Source organism: Salvelinus namaycush, chromosome 32 (genome assembly GCF_016432855.1).
Source record: "Salvelinus namaycush isolate Seneca chromosome 32, SaNama_1.0, whole genome shotgun sequence".
Classification (NCBI taxonomy): domain Eukaryota; kingdom Metazoa; phylum Chordata; class Actinopteri; order Salmoniformes; family Salmonidae; genus Salvelinus; species Salvelinus namaycush.
In genome coordinates this window covers 20,839,874-20,863,850 of record NC_052338.1, presented here as the reverse complement: position 1 = coordinate 20,863,850, position 23,977 = coordinate 20,839,874, and the positions used below count along the sequence as shown (strand labels likewise).

Here is a 23,977-nt window from a genome sequence, read left to right as displayed (position 1 = left end):
ACACAGATTCTAAAATGTTTATATCGAAAGGTAAGGCAAAACTAATTACATATTGCAAGCAAGCAGACAAACATGATTCATTTTAATGCATAAGTATGATCCATAAGAAAATAGCCCAAGCATCAATGCAACCAGGCCTCTCCTTATCCTACTCCTCAGACTAAACTGTATGCAAATAATGACAAAGGGCTTTCTGAGTTTCTCTTGAGTATGAAAAACAGCTCAGGAACATGCCTAAATCAGGTAAGAGCTTTAGGAAAACTACAAGTGCAGAAAAAGGGTGTATTGTTCAGTCACAGGTCATCAGACCACACAGCTGATTTCTGTCTGTTTCTCTGTCTGGTCTAAGCTTATACAGTTGGCCTTTATCTTCCTTTTATGGTGAAGGACAATTTAGAGCAGTTATTTACCAGTGTTGTCAATGGAATCTCAAACGCATATTTCCTGTATTTATTGTGAACCGTACAGTAGGGCATAGACAGTAGAAAAGACAGTGCCCTATAATAGTGTTTACAGACAGTGTAAAGGGAAAAACTCACCAATACTACCAGCCTTTGCCCTTTACATCAACAACAACACGTCTTAGAAAGGAAGATCCATCCATATTCTATACATTACAGAAATAAGAAGATATCATACTTTATTGTATCATCTAATGATCACTTCAGATATAAGATAATGCTTGATTAACTATATGAAGTGAGTCAAAAACATAATTACCCATCAATGGTAATCAAAGTTAGGCAATCTTAAAACTGATGACACTACTGGCTCAATACCCCATATTGACTCTGTTCCTTTACCAGGAGGTAAATACAGGTAGAGAGGGAAGATGTGAACCTATAATAAACAAGCATAAATCAAAATGTCTTATGGTAGCCTAGCCTACAAAAATAGGATAGGCAGTAGCAATAATAGCCAATAAGTCTCTGGCCTAAATACATTTTCTATCATATCATCGATCAGTTGATAACAATATAGGCGCCCTTGAAACTTATTTGTAAAAGGCATTGAATCAAGTGTTTAGTCAGACAATAAATGATCAACTGCAGTTGGCCTGTTTCCTTTCCTTACCAAAAGAAAATAAGACGGAAAACCCTCTATTTCATTGTTGACATTTTTTTTTCGTTTATTCATAATACAAAATGATCAACAACTTACATTGCTACATCAAATAGGGGCGGCAGGTAGCCCTAGTGGTTAGAGCGTTGGGCCGAAAGGTTGCTGGATCGTAAATACGAATTTGTTCTTAACTGACTCGCCGAGTTAAATAAACGTGTAAAAAAAGTATAGCGAAACAAAACACTATTTCCTTGTTCAGAGTTTGAAGCGTATGATTGACGTCATCGCCTCCAATATGCTGTTGTAGCCTACTGTCCACCGTGAAACTGCTCATAGAGAACAAGATATTTCACATGGATAGCAACACGAACATATAAAATTAGTGGCCGAAACTGTTGGACTATAAATTACTGGTAAGTAGGATAACTACGTTAACGGGTTTACTTCGTTTCTTATTTGGGAACATGTAGGCGTCTTCTGTATGGGGGACTTTTGTTAAGAAGCGCGACGGTCGGTCGGAACATAAAGACGCATCGCTTGGGGTACGGTTTTGAAAGCATAAGGACCTTATCTTTCATATCGGCGAGAGATAATTTACAAAAAACAAAACGTTAAATTGATACACACCTATTGTAGGGTTAGGGTTCCGACACTGCCATTTTACAGCGCTTGTCCACGGAAGACAGTGAGTGGACTCGCCTACCTGTGCTAACGTTAATTGGATATCTGCAACTCCCAACACCTGTGTGTAAACGAAAGACTGATGCCACAGACTTGTTGTCACTGAAAAATACAATCCGCTACAATTGTGCTAAAATCGGTTAACACAAGGTACAGTAAGTGTAGATTTTGTATTTGTTACATTTATTTCGATTTGATATGAAAATATAGGGATTTGTTTATTGTACCGCAATTGAGAATCGATTCACGTTTAGATGGAGTATTTGGCTGTTTCAGAACCAATTCGCCCTTTAAACATAACATGTACGGTCTTTGGACTAAGGAGTAACCTATCAGTCCAACATTGGGCTAGATAACGGTGTCAAAATCTCATGAAGTCAGACTTTTAGATTTTCCAAAACTAACCTGTAGAACAAATCAAAGAAGGCGAACTCAGGTTGGTAACTCAGGTTGGTAGGATACATTTTACATGTCTCTGGGAATGAACACCTGAAATGTATTTAATTTCTTGAAAATACTGGAGTGGCTGACAATAGACATTATAGGCAATGACAAAATTAACCAAGACACTATAGGCCAACTTAATCAATAATCTCCATTATCCATTGAATATGAGTGTAGCCCAGTCGAAGTATAATACAGTAGAACTATATCAATAACAGACATGTATTTTCTGACCAAAATAAGGCTACTGTAAATGTACAGTGTATGAAAGAATACAATAAATTATTTAGGCTTCATTATATGATACTGACAGACATGAGCGGGGATGCTATTAAACCATGACCACTAATTATTAGTATTTTGTGACAACTGTAAAATGAACTGATTATTCATGGTATTTGTGGAGAGAACTAATACAGACGTCAATTTCAATACTAAAGTGAGATGTGATCTGTCATCAGATTGTAGTGTTTTTAAACCTAATGGTATTGATATGATCGGGGAAACCATTTTTTTATACCACTTCACACAACCAAAACTATGTTTTTTTTAAAACAGGTGTGACATATGAGCACTGCCCGAAGGGTGAGAGATGAACATAGAAGTCAGTCCCATCACAAAGCTGTGCCCAGTCGCAGAGGTCTTCCCATGGAATGAGTTCTCCTACACAGCCCGTCTGAGCCCCACAGAGCCCCACGACACAGACGGATGGCTCTCCGCTCTGCCTGCCTTCCACAATCATCATCCACCCTATCCCATCTGTGAGAGAATGCACCCGAGTGGCACCCAATGCTCTGCCCCAGAGGAGAGCGGCAAGACCGCCACAGACCCTGGAGAGGCTCAGCTGGACTTCTACCGTAAACTGGGCTACTCTCCAGCGCAGGTCCAGACCGTGCTGCAGAAGTTTGGCCTGAACACAGACACTAACAGGATTCTGGGGGAGCTGGTGCAGACTGGAGCCAGCCCAGAAGGGATGGAGAAGGAGGGAGCCCCAACTACCATGTCTGTCCTGATTGCCAGAGGGGAGACCCTTAGTAGCCTGCCCCTCACCCCTCCACCAATTTGGGAGGATGCGGCCAGTGAGGAGGGAGATGACCTGAAACCCATAGTGATCGATGGGAGTAATATGGCTATGAGGTGAGTAGAGAATTACATACTGTGGGTCTGATGGCTGGTTTCCCAGACACAGATTAAGCATGGTCCTAGATTAAAAGGGACGGCAGGTAGCGTACCGATTTGAGAATGTTGGGCCAGTAACCAAAAGGTTGCTGGTTCGAATCCCCGAGCCGACTAGATGAAAAATCTGCCGAAGTGCCCTTGAGCAAGGCACTTAACCCTAATTGCTCCTGTAAATCGCTCTGAATAAGAGTGTCTACTTAAATGTAAAAAGCATGCTCAATGGAGATTCTTCAAAGAAAGTGCTTTTTAGTCTTGGACTAGGCTTAATCTGTGTCTGGGAAACGACTTGTGTCTTGAATTGCTGTTTGCTGGTGATAGTTATAGCAGAATGTATTATTCAGCTGTGTTTTGATAGGGTCCTGAGGATACCTAATTGGTTAGCATTGAGGAAGGTATCAGGGGTCTGTGACATCTGCATGTTATGTACATTACTGCCCACTCATCAGGACTCCTCGTACCTCCACCTCCACCACTAATAAGTCTTTGAGTCAGCATTAAAGTGCTCTTCAGTTGTGAACATTACAAACAAATCAGTCGTGCTCTCAGATCTGTGCTCTAATTGCAGAAAATGGAGGGGTGGACATAATGTAGACATAATCACTCTTAATGGATAATGTTCATGGAAAACACGTAGATACAGGCTTCGACCAGCTTTAATCTAATCTCTGTTTCTAGGAAGGAACTTGTGGTTTGTACTGTACCGGCAGAATTCCCCCTCCTGTCCTCATGAACACATCATTTCCTTATTACGCTAAACTCCTGCACTAACCTAATAATTACGATCTAGCTAGAAGTCGGGATGGTGGTTCAGCCCTCAATACTCAGTCACTATCAGGTGACACAGTCAAATTAAATAAAATTGTATTTGTCATATGCACTGAATACAACAGGTACAACAGACTTTACCGGGAAATGGTTCCTTACAAGCCCTTTCCCAACAATGCAGAGTTAAAAATGTAAGAAAAATAAAATGGTAACACAATAAAATAACAGTAACGAGACTATATACACAGAGTACCGGTACCGAGTCAATGTGCAGGGGTATGATGTAATTGACGTAATATGTACGTATAGGTAGGGGTAAAAGTGAATAGGCAAACAGGATAAATAATAGAGTAGCAGCATATGTGAAAGTGTGTGTGTGGCATCAATATGCATGTGTGTGTGTATATAGTCAAAATCAAATTTTATTGGTCACACACACATGGTTAACAGATGTTATTGTGAGTGTAGCGAAATGCTTGTGCTTCTAGTTCCGACAGTGCAGCAATATCTAACAAGTAATATCTAACACGTCTACAACAAATACCCAATACACACAAATCTAAGTAAGGAATGGAATAAGAATATATAAATATATGGATGAGCAATGTCAGACCGGCGTAGGCTAAGATGCAATAGATAGAATACAGTATATACATATGAGATGCGTAATGCAAGATATGTAAACATTATTAAAGTGGTCAATGGTTACAAGTCTGTATGTAGGCAGAAGCCTCTCAGTGCTAGTGATGGCCTTGAAACAGAAGCTGTTCAGTCTCTCGGTCCCAGCTTTGATGCACCTGTACTGACCTCACCTTCTGGATGATAACGGGGTGAACAGGTAGTGGCTCGGGTGGTTGTTGTCCTTGATGATCTTTTTGGCCTTCCTGTGACATCGGGTGCTGTAGGTGTCCTGGAGGGCAGGTAGTTTGCGTGTTGGTGTGTTACTGTAGTATGTGTGTGTGTGTGTAGAGTCCAGTGAGTGTGCATAGAGCTGGTGCAAGAGACTCAGTGCAAATAAAAAGGGGGTCAAAGCAAGTAGTAATGGTAGCCGTTTGATTAACTGTTCAGCAGTCTTATGGCTTGGGGGTAAAAGCTGTTCAGGAGCCTTTTGGTCCCAGACTTGGCACTCTGGTACCGCTTGCCATGCGGTAGCAGAGAGAACAGTTTATGACTTGGGTGGCTGGAGTTAGTCTGGAGGACGCCTCAACCTTTTCTCTCACTCCCCCATCCACTGCTCCTCGGTCTTCTTTGGCCTCCTTCCCACTTTGATACACACTCACACCCGTACAGGCACATCTCTCCCTTATTGCTCAGGTATGCAAATCTGAGCATGCAAATCAGTTCACAGTCTAACAGGAACAGGCTTGATTGCATTGTATTTACTGCCTGTCCTTTGATGAGGATAATACATGTGCAGTCGGAAAGTATTCAGACCCCTTGACTTTTTCCACATTTTGTTATGTTAGTCTTATTCTAAAATGGATGACATAAATTGTTTTCCTCATCAATCTACACACAAGACCCCATGATGACAAAACAATAACATGTTTTTGGAAATGTTTGCAAATGTATATAAAAAAAAAAAAATGAAATGCCTTATTTACATATGTGTTCAGACCCTATGCTATGAGACTTGAAATTGAGCTCAGGTGCATCCAATTTCCACTGATCATCCTTGAGCTGTTTCTACAACTTGATTGGAGTCCACCTGTGGTAAATTCAATTGATTTGGAAAGGCACACACTTGTCTATATAAAGTCCCACAGTTGACATTGCATGCCAGAGCAAAAACCAAGCTCTGAGACAGGATTGTGTCAAGGCACAGATCTGGGGAAAGTTACCAAAAAATATAATTTCTGTAGCATTGAAGTTCCCCAAGAACAGTGGCCTCCATCATTCTTAAAATATAAGAAGTTTGGAACCACCAAGACTCTTCCTAGAGCCGGCCGCCCTGCAACTGAGCAATCGGGTGAGAAGGGCCTTGATCAGGGAGGTGTCCAAGAACCCGATGGTCACTCTGACAGACCTCCAGAGTTCCTCTGTGGAGATGGTTGTCCTTCTGGAAGGTCCTCCCATCTCTGCAGTACTCCACCAATTAAGCCCTGCATGGTAGAGTGGCCAGACGGAAGCCAGTCAGGCTAGTCAGGATCGAGGGAAAGATGAACGGAGCAAAGTAAAGAGAGATCCTTGATGAAAACCCGCTTCAGGACATTGACCCTAAGCACACAGCCAAGATAACGCAGGAGGGGCTTCGGGACACGTCCCAATGTCATTAAGTGGCCCAGCCAGAGCCTGGACTTGAACCCGATCAAACATCTCTGGAGAGACCTGAAAATATCTGTGCTGAGACGCTCCCCATTCAACCTGACAGAGGTTGAGAGGATCTGCAGAGAACAATGGGAGAAACTCACCAAATATAGGTGTGCCACGCTTGTAGCGTCATACACAAGAACACTTTAATTGCTGCCAAAGGCAGAAGACACATTTCAGTTGTACAACTGACTAGGTATACCCTTTCCTTTTCCCAAAGGTGCTTCAACAAAGTACTGAGTAAAGGGCCTGAATACCTTTTTTTTTTTTTTACAATTTAATCAATTTTAGAATAAGGAATACTTTCAGAATGCACTGTATACATTTACCAGTGCAACAGTAAATCTTTACCATAACACGTTTTTGTTAAAGGTAGACTCAGCGATATGATGTAGATGCAGAAAGTAAACGGCATAGTGTAGGGCCCTATAAAATATATTTTCTGTCTGATTCTGTAATTTTCCAGGTTTAAGTTTCCCCCTGTGTTTTTGCTCTCAAGGTTGCACTTTATCAATAGAAACTCCAATTTAGTTATTTTTTGAAGTTCACAATTCTTCTACCACATCAGGAGACCACTTTTGAAGTCTGGTTAAAAAAATATATATATAATGTAATTTTTATTTTTGGGTAAAGTTACCCTTTAATTCCAGTGCTCACCTAGCAAGATGCTGTTGTTTAGCTGTGTTTATGTGCGCACATATGGTACGGTTTGCCAAATAAATACCCACTGGATTGATACAAATAATCATGATCATTCTGCTAGGTAAGCAAGCATAGGCAACTTTGTAGTTAACATTTAATTGAGAAGGTTTTTGGGAAAGCTTTTCCATCTACTAGAATACTTTTCATTAGCATCATCTGGGGGAATTCAAATCAAATGTATTTATATAGCCCTTGTTACATCAGCTGATATCTCAGTGCTGTACAGAAACCCAGCCTAAAACCCCAAACAGCAATCAATGCAGGTGTAGAAGCACCTATGCCACTTCAGAAAGTTTGGAAATACGAATCACTGATGCATTCTGTTCATGTCTTATGATAAACTTTCAAAATTTTCCCCACTAAGTTCAATAGATTTTTGAATATTGGTCATCAAAAAGAAAGAAGGACCAAGGCACTCTTCATATAATTAATTAAAATGCCTTTATTTGTATGGCATGTTCAATAGAAACAAGGTTTTAAAAATCCGACGCGTTTCGGCTGCATGGCCTTCGTCAGGGAGTACAAAGAAATAATACAATGTCCTCTTTTAAACAGCTTTTCCAATTAGCCCTAATTTGAAGAGGGAGTGGTTACACAATTGATTGGACACACCTAGTAAGCAATACTATACACATTAAAAAGTGAAGTACTGTAGCTATGTTATCATAAAAATACAACTCCAAGCTAGAAATATCAGAACACTTAGAAAGGTAGTTCTAACCTTAAATATGACTGGGAGAAGTGTCAAGAATAAGAAAGCAATATATTCCATAGTACACTAGAACCCAGCAAAACATGAACAACAACAGTCTAAACAGTCTAAACATATTCCCTGTATAGTGCACTTATATTGACCAGAGTCATAGGCACTATGTAGGTTATAGGGTGCCACTTACCCTGACCACACAAATAAGTCATTGCGAACGTGATTTGTTTGCTTGCTCAACAGTTTATTTCTATTGCCCGTCTGTTGAAGCCACGTGAACAAGGAAGTGTAGTGTACAAAGAAGGATTTGATTGGATTGCTTGCTCAGCAATATTTATTTTTATTGCCTCTGTTGTAGCCACGGGAACAAGGAAGTGTTTTCCTGCCTGGGAATCCAGCTGGCTGTGAATTTCTTCCTGGACAGAGGTCATACTGATATCACTGTGTTTGTTCCCTCATGGAGGAAGGAGCAGCCCAGACCAGATGTCCCCATCACAGGTACGATGTCGGGAATACACCACACAGGGCCCAATGTCTACTTCCTTTTTTGTATCACACAACATCACTCATTGTAGCCTATGTAATCCAGTAGATTTCCTCCTCAATACATATAGTGGGTGGACATTTTGTTTTAGGCACTCAATGGAATTTTGAGTTTATATGCTTTTTTAAATCAGAGATGGCACAGAGAAAATTATATAATACCTTCAGTGGTGTAAAGTACTATTTATATTTTTGAGAACTTACTTTAACTCCTACATTCTTAAAGAAAATGATGTACTTTTTACTCTGTACATTTTCCCTGACCCACAAAAGTATTTGTTACATTTTGTATGCTTAGCAGGACAGGAAAATGGTCCAATTCACAAACTTATCAAGAGCCTGGTCATCACTACTGTTTCTGATCTGGCGGACTCACTAAACACACATGCTTTGTTTGTAAATGATGTTGGAGTATGCCCCTGGCTATTTGTAAAAATAAATAAATAAAGGAAATCGTGCTGTCTGGTTTGCTTAATATTAATATAAGGAATGTGAAATTATTTTTTACCTTGAATCGTTAAGTATATTTTAGCAATTACATTTACATTTGATACTAAAGTATATTTTAAACCAAATACTTTTAAACTTTTACCTGAGTAGTTTTTTTACTGGTTGACTTTTACTTGAGTACTTTTCTATTAAGGTATCTTTTACTCTTACTCAAGTATGACAATTGGGTACTTTTTCTACTACTGAATACCTTATGGGATATATTGACTGCAGGAAATGTGCATACAATCTCAATGATTGAGTAGAGAGTGTCTCTTTGGTCTGGAAAGGTAAAACATTTTCGTGTTTGAGCAAGAAACAATTTGCCATTTGGCCTTGGCCTTTGTCAGTTATGGAACTTGAGGCAAACAACTTGGGCACGAAAATGGATTAGGGTTCAATGTGACGCAACTTCCCTACTCTTGGTGAGAGCAGTGTAGAGAGCGGGAGGGGAAAACCTGACACAGATACAGTATTTTTCTGTTTCCAAATTGCAACCTGTGCTGAACTTTATCTCCAAACCACCTCTTATTCATCTGATTAAATTAGGGACTTTTCTCAACATCTTTATTACTTCCTGCAGTAGCACATAAAAATTGTCCTCTAACGATGAGCTGCTGCTGTGATGGCAGGATGCTTGACTTGGCTGACTTACAGTAACTGTTATTGCCATAGCCAATTATCCTCATGCCTTATCCATTGCCAATTTATGCTAAAAGCCAGCTATATCGTGTATGCTCAAATGTTTATATGATGTTTGTCTCAAACATATAGATATATGTGTATATATATCTATATATACATATAGATAGTGTTCAACTGAGTTTAATTGAAAGATGTAAAATATCTGAGGCTCCTCAATTAAACTTTGTCCTTTTAATATGTGTGTGCCAAATATCATATCAACGTTGAGCATACATGCTATAGCCGGCACACTGTCAGAGCATCTTAGTTGCTCGAGTTCCAATAAAGTTTGTCAACAAAGGATGACATGTTTCCCCCAGGAGAATGAGAACATGAGAGAAAGTGTTGTGAAGAATTTGTTGCCTGGTAAAAAAAAAATCTTACACAAAGATCAGGGGGAAACAAGTGAATTAGTATGTGAATGCATGATTGATCTTAATACTTAATTGATGATTAACTAATTGAATGGTTATCTAACATTAATATTTTTCTCTACTCTAAAGATCAACACATTTTGCGTGAGCTGGAGAGAAAGAAAATCATGGTGTTCACCCCTTCGCGGCGTGTAGCGGGCAAACGTGTGGTCTGCTACGACGATCGCTTCATCGTCAAGCTGGCGTACGAGTCAGACGGTGTCATCGTATCCAACGACACATACCGTGACCTTCAGGGCGAGAGACAGGAGTGGAAGCGCTTCATCGAGGAGAGGCTGCTCATGTACTCGTTCGTCAATGACAAGTAAGTCTTGTGGTAGCTTATTATTAACCCTGAAATGCGCACACTGGATGAATAACTCATGTTTTAACTGATCATGCAGTTGTTACAGTTCTATAACTTTCATGAATGAGACATTATAAATGCTTATGAATGTTTATAACTATTAATATATGCAAATGATGCATTATTGTTTAGTATACATTAGCCACAGTGTAGTATGAATCTAAACTCTACTCCCCCTCTCAGGTTCATGCCCCCTGATGACCCCCTGGGTCGCCATGGTCCCACCCTGGAGAACTTTCTACGGAAGGTTCCTCGGTTACCACGCAAACAGCCATGTCCTTACGGTGAGATCACATCTCTACTGGGGTCATCCTGTGGTTGACCTTACATATGGGTGGGGGGAACATTTCCAAATAATTATTAACAAACGGACACAAATACTGTAATGGATGTAATAAATGTACTGTACTGTATGTGCTTAAACTCAGCGGTACTAATTAACTCTTGTTTATATTTCATGAATCCAGGAAGGAAATGCACTTACGGAATAAAGTGTAAATTCTACCACCCGGAGCGAGTCAACCAATCCAATCGCTCTTTGGCTGACGAGCTGCGGGAGAAGGCCAAGCTGCCCTTGTCACAACAGAAACACCCCACCACAGGTCCTGGACATGCCTATGGCCTTTCCCTGGAGGAGGAGATGGCTCAGAAACTGACCCTAGATCAGTGGAATGGCTCCTTGAAGAAAGGCCTCACCAGTGAGAATGTTCTTCTTCTCAAGGGAGGCCATCGCTCCAGCTGGAGGTCCCCAGCTATGAAGGCCAGCACCAACCGACATTCCCCGACCGACCTGGACTCGGCCCTGGCCAGTGGCTCTCAAGAGAGGCTAGATTCTGGGCTGGGCTCCTTCGAGACCCAGGCATCTGACCCCTCTAGAAACCACTGTGATCACTATGGCAACGCTGGGTACAGGAACTGCCAGTCAAAGTCCTCCCCCAGTATGAAACAACAATGCTATTCTCTCCCTAGCAACCTGCCCTGTAGCTGCTGCTCCCATGTTCCTCAGCCTTCACTGGGCCCCAGTGCAGGATACCAACAAATCCACAGCCCACACCATAGCATGGGCCCAGCCAGCACCCACAACCCAGACATGATGACCTACTACCCCCCTTGTTACCCCAACTATGGAACACCAATGTATCCAGTTAGTATGCATCAGTACAGCCACCCCAGTGACTTCCAACAGCAGGGCAGGGTCCACCGTTCACAGCAGACCTTCTGGTCGGACCCGTTCGGGACTTATCCTCAGACTCTCCATAGCATTGCTCAGGTGGAGCAGCAGAGACACTGGTCCCCTGCCCGGACACACCCGAGCCCCCATGGGGAGGGCAGGGAGAGGGAGGACGGCAGGGAGAGGGAGGATGTCAGGAAGAAGCTGCTGGCCATCTTTAACGGCCGTCTGGTGGACAGGGCCATGGACATGTTCCCCCATCTCATGGACCCACAGAGACTGGCTGCTGAGATCCTCACCCTGAGATCCTCACAGGGCCTGTGATTGGCTCGTTGCTCTGAGATGGATGGATTTGTAGTTTTTTTTCAGTTGAAAGAGTCTCTCTTGAAAAACTGTCCAAGCTACTGTAAAGATCTGTGTTTCCACTTTAGGGAAACATTGATCTTCCTACTGTATTTGCTTTGCCAAATGTGTTTTTGCCAAGTGTTTCAGGAACTAGGTCGCTTAAATTGCCTCTAACATAAAACCGGAGGCAAATGATTGTTGATGCAAGTTGTATCTATTTAATAAATCTTTCTAGACCCTCGAATGTATTCGATGGGTAAAAGTAATGTATTTGAGGAGCAATATTCTTACAGAATGCATGTTCATAGGCCTTAGGGCACTAATATAGACACATGTATCAAGATGAATTATGGCATAAAGAGTATTATCGGCACAGTGTGCCATAATGGTGGTCACAGCTAACTGTCTAGTACGGTCTAGTACGGTAGTGAAGTAGATGCTCTATGGGTCAAGTTCATTGAAGAACATTAATGTCCAGAGAAGAAGTATAATTGCATCTTAATTTAAAAAATACCTCTAATACAAAAACATACAAATAGATCTAAAGTCAATAGAAATAGACCAGTATAATATTTTTTGCCAATACCACTATCTACTTTGTATTCATACTGTGTGCAGCAATGTGAGAGCAGATGGCTTGTGTATTATTGTTATAATTTCAGATCGTTCAGTGCCCTGCTACAATGCATTCGGAAAGTATTCAGACCCCTTCCCCTTTTCCACATTTTGTTACGTTACAGCCTTATTCTAAAATGTATTAAATAAAATATTTTCCTCATAAATCTACACACAATACCCCATAATGACAGATCGACAACAGGTTTTTAGAAAATTGTGCAAATGTAATATTTCTTTAGACAAAAAAAGCAGAAATACCTTATTTACTTCAGTATTCAGACCCTTTGCTATGAGACTCGCAATTGAGCTCAGGTGCATCCTGTTTCCATTGATTATCCTTGATATTTCTACAACTTGATTGGAGTCCACCTGTGGTAAATTCAATTAATTGGACATGATTTGGAAAGGCACACACCTGTCTATATAAGGTCCCACAGTTGACAATGCATGTCAGAGCAAAAACCAAGCCATGAGGTCAAAGGAATTGTCCGTAGAGCTCCGAGACAGGATTGTGTCGAGGCACAGATCTGGGGAAGGGTACCAAAAAATGTCTTCAGCATTAAAGGTCCCCAAGAACACAGTGGCCTCCATCATTCTTCAATGGAAGTAGTTTGGAACCACCAAGACTTCCTAGAGCTGGTCGCCCCTGTCAAACTGAAAAATCGGGGGAGAAGGGCCTTGGTCAGGGAGGTGACCAAGAACCTGATGGTCACTCTAACATAGTTCTTCTGTGGAGATAGAACAACCATCTCTGTAGCACTCCACCAATCAAGCCTTTATGTTAGAGTGGCCAGATGCAAATCATTCCTCAGTAAAAGGCACATGACAGCCCTCTTGGAGTTTGCCAAAAGGCATCTAAAGACTCTCAGACCATGAGAAACAAGATTCTCTGGTCTGATGAAACCAAGATTGAAGTCTTTTTGCCTGAATACCAAGCTTCACGACTGGAGGAAACCTGGCACCATCCCTATGAAGCGTGGTGGGAGACTAGTCAGGATCCAGGGGAAAATGAACGAAGCAAAGTATAGAGTGATCCTTGATGAAAACCTACTCCATAGTGCTCACGACCTCAGACTGAGGTTCAGGTTCACCTTCCAACAGGACAACGACCCTAAACACAAAGCCACGCTGGAGTGGCTTCGGGACAAGTCTCAATGTCCTTAAGAGGCCCAGCCAGAGCCTGAAATTGAACCCGATCGAACATCTCTGGAGAGACCTGAAAATAGCTGTGCAGCGATGCTCCGCATCCAACCTAACAGCGCTTGAGAGAATTTGCAGAGAAGATTGGGAGAAACTCCCCAAATACAGTTGTGCCAAGCTTGTAGCGTCATACCAAAGAAGACTCGAGGCCGTAATCACTGCCAAAGGTGCTTCAACAAAGTACTGAGTAAAGCTTCTGAATACTTATGTAACATTTGTATTTTTAATACATTAGCAAAAATTCTGAAACACTATTTTTGCTTTGGCATTATGGGGTATTTTGTGTAGTTTGATGAGGGGGGGGGGGAAACAATTTAATCCACTTTAGAATAAGGCTGTAAAGTAACAATGTGGGGTCTGAATACTTTCTTAATGCATTGTAGGTCTTCATTAGCTGCCAAGGTCGTTTTTTAAATATTCTTCAGTGTGCATGGAGTTATGGTGTGAATACAGGCAAATAATAATTGCATTTTTCGTATCAAGACGTGAGATGGGTTAGATCAAGCACAGTGTGACCCAATAGCAACACAGAGACAGGAAGTAGCAACACAGAGACATGAAGTGGTGATGAAAGAAACAAAACAGCCTAAACAGTTGGAATCTGATGTGGAGTATCAGAATTAAATGTTATAAATTAGTCTGTGATAGTTTATCTCCCCAAATGTTTATAATGTTTTAGACAAACCTTTACAGATGAAACATGATTTGACAATGGATAATATGTAAGAAAGTTATTTTGTTTTGTCACAGTTTTGGTAGTGGTACTGATAAGCCTTCATCTTTTGGGGGAGTTGTCTTTCTACTGCAATACTTCTGTTGTGACTCACTGTGCTGTGAGCTGTTCATACGTGCTATTCACTGCTATTATTACTGATGGGAAAATATAATGGTTATTTTGAGAATGAGGAAATTGACCAAACTGCTGTTGTGGAGAGAAGCAGGGCTTTAATAAATTCATGACTCATTTTGAGGGAACAGTTTCTCCATTATTGCATTGTCTTACTTTATGTTGTCACTCCTTCGCAACGCTCGTCCCTCAATCAGTGCAGGAGGAATAGTTGTGCTATCTGACATAAGACAATGCCATCAGTGTGCTTACGTTGTACTTCCACTAATAAAATATTGACTAGGTCGCTTGTCAATACACACACACACACACACACACACACACTGTTTCTCATGACGAGAAGCTAGACCAGGGGTGTTTTTTTAATCAAACTCAACTGTTCATCTTTTTCAGGGATGAAGACATGGATGTCTCATGGTAGGGTGGGGTATTCAAAATGGAGCACCATCTCCTGAATGTTCTGGCAAATCTCAGGTCCAAAACAATCCCTTTCTGACCACTTCTACCATGGGCAAACATTTATGGAAGGTTTAGTTCAAATTAAAGGTTCAGTCAAAAAATGATTGAAAACATATGTAACGACCCTATTGTGAGCCAGTTTTTCCCCTTGTGTAATATCTAAATGGGGCGCCAGGGGTGTTTTTGTTTTTTGGAAAAACAATGAAGGAATTAGATCTCTGACAGTGAAATGACTCCACTGTTCTCTCCAATCCTTCAATACACCCCACTTTAATTACATATATATTGTCTGATCTGTAACTCTAAACAATGATTCACTGTGATCTGGGGCCATATTGATCAAGCATCTCCGTGTAGGAGTGCTGACTTTGGATCACTTTCGGCTTTTAGATCATAATGAATAAGATTACATGGACAGGGGAGACTTGGTCCTAGATCAGATCTTAGACCTACTCTGAGATTCTTAATACAAATGGGCCCTCATCTATTACCATCAATGTTCATGATTAACTTTGATCTTCGGAAACATTATCCTGTCATTTCAAATATGACCAACACTGGCAGTCAGAATTTCTTCTCTCTTCTTGATACTAATTCTATAAAAAAACAAATCCCTCCCCTCCCTAAACCCACCATCCTCTATTTGATAACTGAGAAAAACCTCAAATGTCATCTTCCAGAAATGGCAATACCTATGACATCATGGTCCATAACAGTATGAAACAAAATGAATGTGTTCCCTTAATAACTCCCTGACCTTTGACTGTCAGTTACTACAGGAAGTAAACTTAAATTACAATTCCAAATTTGACAGAAACTATATTTTCAATAACTTCTCAAACGAATGTGTAGAAGTTATTTATTTCAAAAGTTTGTCTATTTTAGATTTTTTTAAATTAAAATCACTTCCTGAATTGATTGCCTTCAATTCGAATTGACCACAGCCCTGGAAGAAGAGAGGGTGCAAGAGCAGTAGGTCAGATTCTAACAATAACTTATACACTGCTCAAAAAAATAAAGGGAACACTTAAACAACACAATGTAACTCCAAGTCAATCACACTTCTGTGAAATCAAACTGTCCACTTAGGAAGCAACACTGATTGACAATAAATTTCACATGCTGTTGTGCAAATGGAATAGACAACAGGTGGAAATTATAGGCAATTTGTAAGACACCCCCAATAAAGGAGTGGTTCTGCAGGTGGTGACCACAGACCACTTCTCAGTTCCTATGCTTCCTGGCTGATGTTTTGGTCACTTTTGAATGCTGGCGGTGCTTTCACTCTAATGGTAGCATGAGACGGAGTCTACAACCCACACAAGTGGCTCAGGTAGTGCAGCTCATCCAGGATGGCACATCAATGCGAGCTGTGGCAAGAAGGTTTGCTGTGTCTGTCAGCGTAGTGTCCAGAGCATGGAAGCGCTACCAGGAGACAGGCCAGTACATCAGGAGACGTGGAGGAGGCCGTAGGAGTGCAACAACCCAGCAGCAGGACCGCTACCTCCGCCTTTGTGCAAGGAGGAGCAGGAGGAGCACTGCCAGAGCCCTGCAAAATGACCTCCAGCAGGCCACAAATGTGCATGTGTCTGCTCAAACGGTCAGAAACAGACTCCATGAGGGTGGTATGAGGGCCCGACGTTCACAGGTGGGGGTTGTGCTTACAGCCCAACACCGTGCAGGACGTTTGGCATTTGCCAGAGAACACCAAGATTGGCAAATTCGCCACTGGCGCCCTGTGCTCTTCACAGATAAAAGCAGGTTCACACTGAGCACGTGACAGACGTGACAGAGTCTGGAGACGCCGTGGAGAACGTTCTGCTCCCTGCAACATCCTCCAGCATGACCGGTTTGGCAGTGGGTCAGTCATGGTGTGGGGTGGCATTTCTTTGGGGGGCCGCACAGCCCTCCATGTGCTCGCCAGAGGTAGCCTGACTGCCATTAGGTACCGAGATGAGATCCTCAGACCCCTTGTGAGACCATATGCTGGTGCGGTTGGCCCTGGGTTCCTCCTAATGCAAGACAATGCTAGACCTCATGTGGCTGGAGTGTGTCAGCAGTTCCTGCAAGAGGAAGGCATTGATGCTATGGACTGGCCCACCCGTTCCCCAGACCTGAATCCAATTGAGCACATCTGGGACATCATGTCTCGCTCCATCCACCAACGCCACGTTGCACCACAGACTGTCCAGGAGTTGGCGGATGCTTTAGTCCAGGTCTGGGAGGAGATCCCTCAGGAGACCATCCGCCACCTCATCAGGAGCATGCCCAGGCGTTGTAGGGAGGTCATACAGGCACGTGGAGGCCACACACACTACTGAGCCTCATTTTGACTTGTTTTAAGGACATTACATCAAAGTTGGATCAGCCTGTAGTGTGGTTTTCCACTTTAATTTTGAGTGTGACTCCAAATCCAGACCTCCATGGGTTGATAAATTTGATTTCCATTGATCATTTTTGTGTGATTTTGTTGTCAGCACATTCAACTATGTAAAGAAAAAAGTATTTAATAAGAATATTTCATTCATTCAGATCTAGGATGTGTTATTTTAGTGTTCCCTTTATTTTTTTGAGCAGTGTATATACACTAGATGACTGACAGGGTGCACTGTTTTGAAGCCATCCTGCTACTCCTCCACCTTTGAAGAAATATGCAAAAGAATGCATTTATTGTCTGTATTTGTTTTTTGCCATGTTTATTCTATTACAGACACCTCAATGCATACTTTTAAATTATATGTGGGCGAAACATAAACATTTTTCCTTAAAGTATATTTTTTTGAAAGTTCTAATGTTACTGTCCCCACTACAACAACAAAAATACTTAAATACATGTAATTTAAAAAAATGTAATTGAAATGCTGTTCAATTCCATTCATTCCGATGGCACAGTATTTCCCAACTCCAGTCCTCCAGTACCCCCAACAGCACACATTTATGTTGTAGCCCTGGACAAAAACACCTGCTTCAACTCATTGAGGGCTTGATGATTAGTTGACAAGTTGAATCAGGTGTGCTTGTCCGGGGCTAGATCAAAAATGTGTGCCGTTGCGGTTACTCGAGGCATGGAATTGGGAAACAATGCCATTGAGGACTGCTTTTTCTAGGTAGTTCCAATATGGTCGTCAGGTGGCTTCAAAGCTTCTCCTTGGCCCATACATAGCATCAGCAATCCAGGGTTTATATACAGTACATCATTGGATTTGAACCCATGCTTGCAACAGTACACACAGTACATGTGATCTAAAGGCAGCGGCTTAGACAGCTAGATCACCCCAGGCCACTAAGTATTTTTTTTAAAGGTAGTGGAATGGGATAATGTCTTAGTGTGGGGTGGGAAGAATCCAATAAGTTACCTTGTATGCAGTACAAATAATATTATTGTGGGAGCACCTTCTCTAAGAGTATGAATTAGGCTGTTTGAGAAGGTTTGAATCCTGAGAAGGTTCGAATCCTATCCTATCAACCTGCCTACACATTGTTTGAAGTACAGTAGACCAACATCGCTACTGTAGTAGGTCAAAGATGTTTGCTGGAAAAGCTTGGTAGAGCATGATGGAAATAGGCATAGTTGTGCTCATGTGAATGTCCTTTCTTCAGACCAATCCCTACAATGGTTCGTATCTCAGCCCTCACCTAAGTAACATTTCTCCTCAGTGGTAAATGTCTGTCTTGGCAAAATCTGTGGTAGCTTGTCATTGGAAACATTTAACTCAAGAAAATATATTTTTTAAGTCATTGTTATTAATAAGCATTTCACGTTTCTATAGACTTTTTAAAATAAGGACCCAGAATGATTACCAAATGAAAATATTTGACCCTCAGACCGACTTAATGCTTACTATCAGGCCTGTGTATCCCACATCTGATTGTTATCAGCATAACTTGGCTTTGAAACATTGTACTGCCAATAAAACCATAATTTGTATACAAGCTTATTTTCTTATTACATGATTAACAATAAATCACTTTTGCATGAAATCACTTTTGCATGAATTACACTACTTTACATTTAAATTAAGTTATTACATTCAAGGTGACAAAAGGCACTATACTCTTCATCAGAATTTGCAGCGAATTAGAGTTTCCTGCACAAGATGTCGTGAGCATGATTAGTTGCAAATCAACACCAATGTTCTAGATCTCTATCTCTGTTTCTTGGAAACTGACTTGAAAAATAACTAATAAGATTCTTTTTCTAATTGAAACATATTGTATCTTTCGTAGGTATTTGAGCCAAAAAATTGCCAATTTTACAGTTTCCTGGTAAGAACCTGTAGTATCGCTAAGTGAGATGTACTGTACAGTGGACTTTACTGTGTTACCGTAAGTGTTTGATTCTGGTACTTCAATAGAACACTTTTAGGCCAGGCTCCAATGTGGCTACATCCCTCTGATGAAAGATATGGTTTGAATCGTGCCAACCTGAAACATTTTGTGTTCTGTCATGCCAACCTCAAGCTTTGTTAACACAGGTGTTCTCACTATCAATGAGATGCCACTCAACGTCATTCAGACACAGTCATCACTGAGAGGTTGTCTGTCTAGATCTCACACACTATGCAAATATGCAAACAAACATTCTCATGTCACCAAACACACCCGGTTTCACACAGATGTACACCTGAACAAACACACGTCCAGACTTGACCTGTCATTTTTCCAAAGTAGGCAGAGAGATGTTTGTTACAGTTTTAAAGGTTTAAAACATAATTACTGTCGCAGGGTCACATGAGGACAAAGTGGGGAACAAAGGTTACGTCTCAAATGGCACCCTTTTCCCTATATAGTGCACTACTTTTGACCAGAGCCCCATGGGCCGTGGTCATTAGAGTGTAATTTGGGGCACACACTTCTCTAGATAAGGTCCCACAGTTGAAAGTGCATGAGGTCGAAAAAAAAACAAAACATGAGGTCGAAGGAATTGTCCATAGAGTTCCGAGACAGGATTGTGTCGAGGCACAGATCTGGGGAAGGGTACCAAAAAATGTCTTCAGCATTGAAGAAGAACACAGTCCCCAAGAACACAGTGTCCTCCTTCATTCTTCAATGGAAGTAGTTTTGGAACCACCAAGACTGTTTCTAGAGCAGGTCGCCCCTGTCAAACTGAGCAATTGGGGGCGAAGGGCCTTGGTCAGGTAGGTGACCAAGAACCCGATGGTCACTATAACAGAGTTCCTCTGTGGAGATGGGAGAACCTTCCAGAAGGACAACCGTCTCTGTAGCACTCCACCAAGCAGGCCTTTATGGTAGAGTGGCCAGATGCAAGCCACTCCTCAGTAAAAGGCACATTGCAGCCCGCTTGGAGTTTGCCAAAAGGCACCTAAAGACTCTCAGACCATGAGAAACAAGATTCTCTGGTCTGATGAAACCAAGATTGAAGTCTTTAGCCTGAATACCAAGCTTCACGTCTGGAGGAATCCTGGTACCATCCCTACGGTGAAGCGTGGTGGGAGCATCATGCTGTGGGGATGTTTGTCAGAGGCAGGGACTGGGAGACTAGTCAGGATCCAGAGAAAGATGAACGGAGCAAAGTACAGAGAGATCCTTGATGAAAACCTGCTCCAGAGCACTCAGGACCTCAGACTGGGGCAAAGGTTCACCTTCCAACAGGACAATGACCCTAAGCACAATGCCAAGACAACGCAGGACTGGCTTCGGGACAAGTCTCATTGTCCTTAAATGGTCCAGCCAGAGCCTGGACTTGAACCAGATCGAATATCTCTGGAGAGACCTGAAAATAGCTGTGCAGTGACGCTCCCCATCCAACCTGACAGATCTTGAGAGGATCTGCAGAGAGAAATGGGAGAAACTCACCAAATACAGGTGTGCCAAGCTTGTAGCATCATACCCATAATGACTTGAGGCTGTAATCACTGCCAAAGGGGCTTCAACAAAGTAGAGAGTAAAGGGTCTGAATACTGATGTAAACATTTGTATTTTTAATACATTTGCAAAAATTCTGAAACACAGTTTTTGCTTTGGCGTTATGGGGTATTTTGTGTACAGTAGATTGATGAGGGGGGGGGGGGAAACGATTTAATCCATTTTAGAACAAGGCTGTAACGTAACAGAATGTGGGGTCTGAATACTTTCCGAATGCACTGTGTGTGTTCATTAGCTGCCAAGGGAGTTTTTTTTATTTTCTTCAGTGTGCATGGAGTTGTGGTGTGAATACAGGCAATTAATAATTGCAGTTTTCGTATCAAGACGTGAGATGGGTTAGATCAAGCACAGTGTGACCCAATAGCAACACAGAGACAGGAAGTAGCAACACAGAGACATGAAGTGGTGATGAAAGAAACAAAACAGCCTTAACAGATGGAATCTGATGTGGAGTATCAGAATTAAATGTTATAAATTAGTCTGTGATAGTTTATCTCCCCAAATGTTTATAATGTTTTAGACAAACCTTTACAGATGAAACATGATTTGACAATGGATAATATGTAAGAAAGTTATTTTGTTTTGTCACAGTTTTGGTAGTGGTACTGATAAGCCTTCATCTTCTGGGGGAGTTGTCTTTCTACTGCAATACTTCTGTTGTGACTCACTGTGCTGTGAGCTGTTCATAGGTGCTATTCACTGCTATTATTACTGATGGGAAAATATAATGGTTATTTTGAGAATGAGGAAATTGACCAAACTGCTGTTGTGGAGAGAAGCAGGGGTTTAATCAATTCATGTCTCATTTTGAGGGAACAGTTTCTCCATTATTGCATTGTCTTACTTTATGTTGTCACTCCTTCGCAACGCTCGTCCCTCAATCAGTGCAGGAGGAATAGTTGTGCTATCTGACATAAGACAATGCCATCAGTGTGCTTACGTTGTACTTCCACTAATAAAATATTGACTAGGTCGCTTGTCAATACACACACACACACACACACACACACACACACACACACACACACACACACACACACACACACACACACACACACACACGCACACACACACACACACACACACACACACACACACACACTGTTTCTCATGACGAGGAGCTAGACCAGGGGTGTTTTTTTTATCAAACTCAACTGTTCATCTTTTTCAGTGATGAAGACATGGATGTCTCATGGTAGGGTGGGGTATTCAAAATGGAGCACCATCTCCTGAATGTTTTGGCAAATGTCAGGTCCAAAACAATCCCTTTCTGACCACTTCTACCATGGGCAAACATTTATGCAAGGTTTAGAATTCACCAAACACACCCGGTTTCACACAGATGTACACCTGAACAAACACACGTCCAGACTTGACCTGTCATTTTTCCAAAGAAGGCAGAGAGATGTTTGTTACAGTTTTAAAGGTTTAACACATATTTACTGCCGCAGGGTCACATGAGGACTGACTGGGGAATAAATGTTACGTCTCAAATGGCACGCTGTTCCCTATATAGTGCACTACTTTTGACCAGAGCCCTATGGGCCGTGGTCATTAGTATGTAATTTGGGACGAAGCCATAATGTTGACTTGACAGAAAAACAGTTAATACTGTTATTAACTTTTTTTCTAGTGAAAACTGACTTAAGACAGTCCGTCACAGTTGATACAAGCTTAGCTGATGTCAACTGTTATGATGTTAATGACTGTTATAATGTATGGTGGTTACAGGATTACTGATCTAAGGTCTTGTTATAACAAAGCTACCAGAGGTGTAACAGAAAACAACAGAGAGATATTGCATGCCATCATCCCACGAATTGCGCTGTCATAAGGAAGGAAGCATAAGCAATAACAAAGTTTTCAAGAACAGTGTAGTATCGTGTAAAGCTTGGGAAAAACATATAGGGCCTCAAACAATCTCAGATGTGGATGTAACACCCCCTGCGGGACTGATGATGATGGACAAACTGACAGCAGCCCGTCAGTGAGATGATGTGATCTTGTTGGACAGAAAGACTCTCTGAGGGACTGTATGTGTCGAACATGTTGCAGTGTTCTTTCATCTCCACAATTGCACAAAAGTCCTTAAGAGCAAATATATGACTTTGTTACATATGAATCGGAAATGTATCAAATATGACTGATGATTCAACGTCTTGAGGGAAGGGGTAATTATATATACAAAATTATAGTCTCTGCCTGTATCAACTTCACATTGACCATTGTTTCCCATGACCTCAGTGCGACCTCAATACATGCTTGTTAGGCAGCCAGGAAGACTCCCAATCACTTGGACTTGCTGTAATCAGTTACTAGAACTTCTATACTTTAGTACATGGTGAAATAAGGCCAGATTAGAGATTCCTCCAAAACTGGTCTTAAATCTTTGTTGAAAGTGTGGAATTTTCTCAGAAACATTCTGTAGGCCGCGTTGGGTTCTAGTTTGAAATACTTGCTAAACTAGAAGTTAATGGGTACATGTATGAGTAATGTATATTGTGGGGTCAATGGAGGTTGGATAAGAGCTAGGGGCTTGGAGAGTTACTAATTAAGGGAAAAGCCAATCACATGGTTGTGGTCACTGATAAAGGTGGATAGCTGTGGATTAGTGAGGAATGTGGGCAGAGGTCAGGTCACTTGAAGGGAGAAGGACAGTTTTATCACACACATCACTTAAGTTAATGCCTAGCAACAGAGATGTAGTGGCTGTCGAGATGTGCAAAGAGTTGACTCTGCCCAGTAGAGGGTATATATGTACTTGTGGAGACAACGTTTGTTTTTACTCTGTTTATTTAGAACCTAACAGCCGTAATAGGTGGTTATACCTGTTTTAACTGAAGGATGGGAGAGGAACAGAAGATTCAAAAGACTGCCCTTGGGCTTTTCCCATACAAGGGGATCAACCTGATCAGAGGGGTGCATCAAGTTGAACACCTTGAGTCTCTGGAGACATTTGAAGTACATGATGATGACATATTTGCTGTTACTTACCCACGGTCAGGTAAAAGCATGCATCTGACAGTGTAGGTTATAGAACTATACAGTACTTACTACAGAGCAACATGTAGGCTACACTACAAAACATATGAAATTCTGCATGAAT

At 41.5% G+C, this 23,977-nt stretch overlaps 1 protein-coding gene across 1 annotated transcript; it reads left to right on the top strand.

Moving 5' to 3' along the window:
* Positions 1-1,364: 1,364 nt before the first annotated feature.
* On the top strand, positions 1,365-12,807 carry si:dkey-206d17.12 (uncharacterized protein LOC563108 homolog). Its single transcript, XM_038972509.1, has 6 exons — positions 1,365-1,475; positions 2,746-3,324; positions 8,208-8,347; positions 10,069-10,303; positions 10,529-10,629; positions 10,813-12,807. The coding sequence occupies exons 2-6, from the start codon at positions 2,780-2,782 to the stop codon at positions 11,838-11,840; spliced, it is 2,049 nt and encodes a 682-aa protein (XP_038828437.1). The 5' UTR covers positions 1,365-1,475; positions 2,746-2,779; the 3' UTR covers positions 11,841-12,807.
* Positions 12,808-23,977: the final 11,170 nt, after the last annotated feature.

Excerpts from the sequence above, each read along its gene's own strand:
- si:dkey-206d17.12 (XM_038972509.1), top strand. The coding sequence starts at position 2,780 with ATGAACATAGAAGTCAGTCCCATCACAAAGCTGTGCCCAGTCGCAGAG. Across the intron at positions 10,304-10,528 it reads TACTCGTTCGTCAATGACAA|GTTCATGCCCCCTGATGACC; the intron begins GTAAGTCTTGTG and ends TCCCCCTCTCAG. Across the intron at positions 10,630-10,812 it reads CAAACAGCCATGTCCTTACG|GAAGGAAATGCACTTACGGA; the intron begins GTGAGATCACAT and ends TCATGAATCCAG.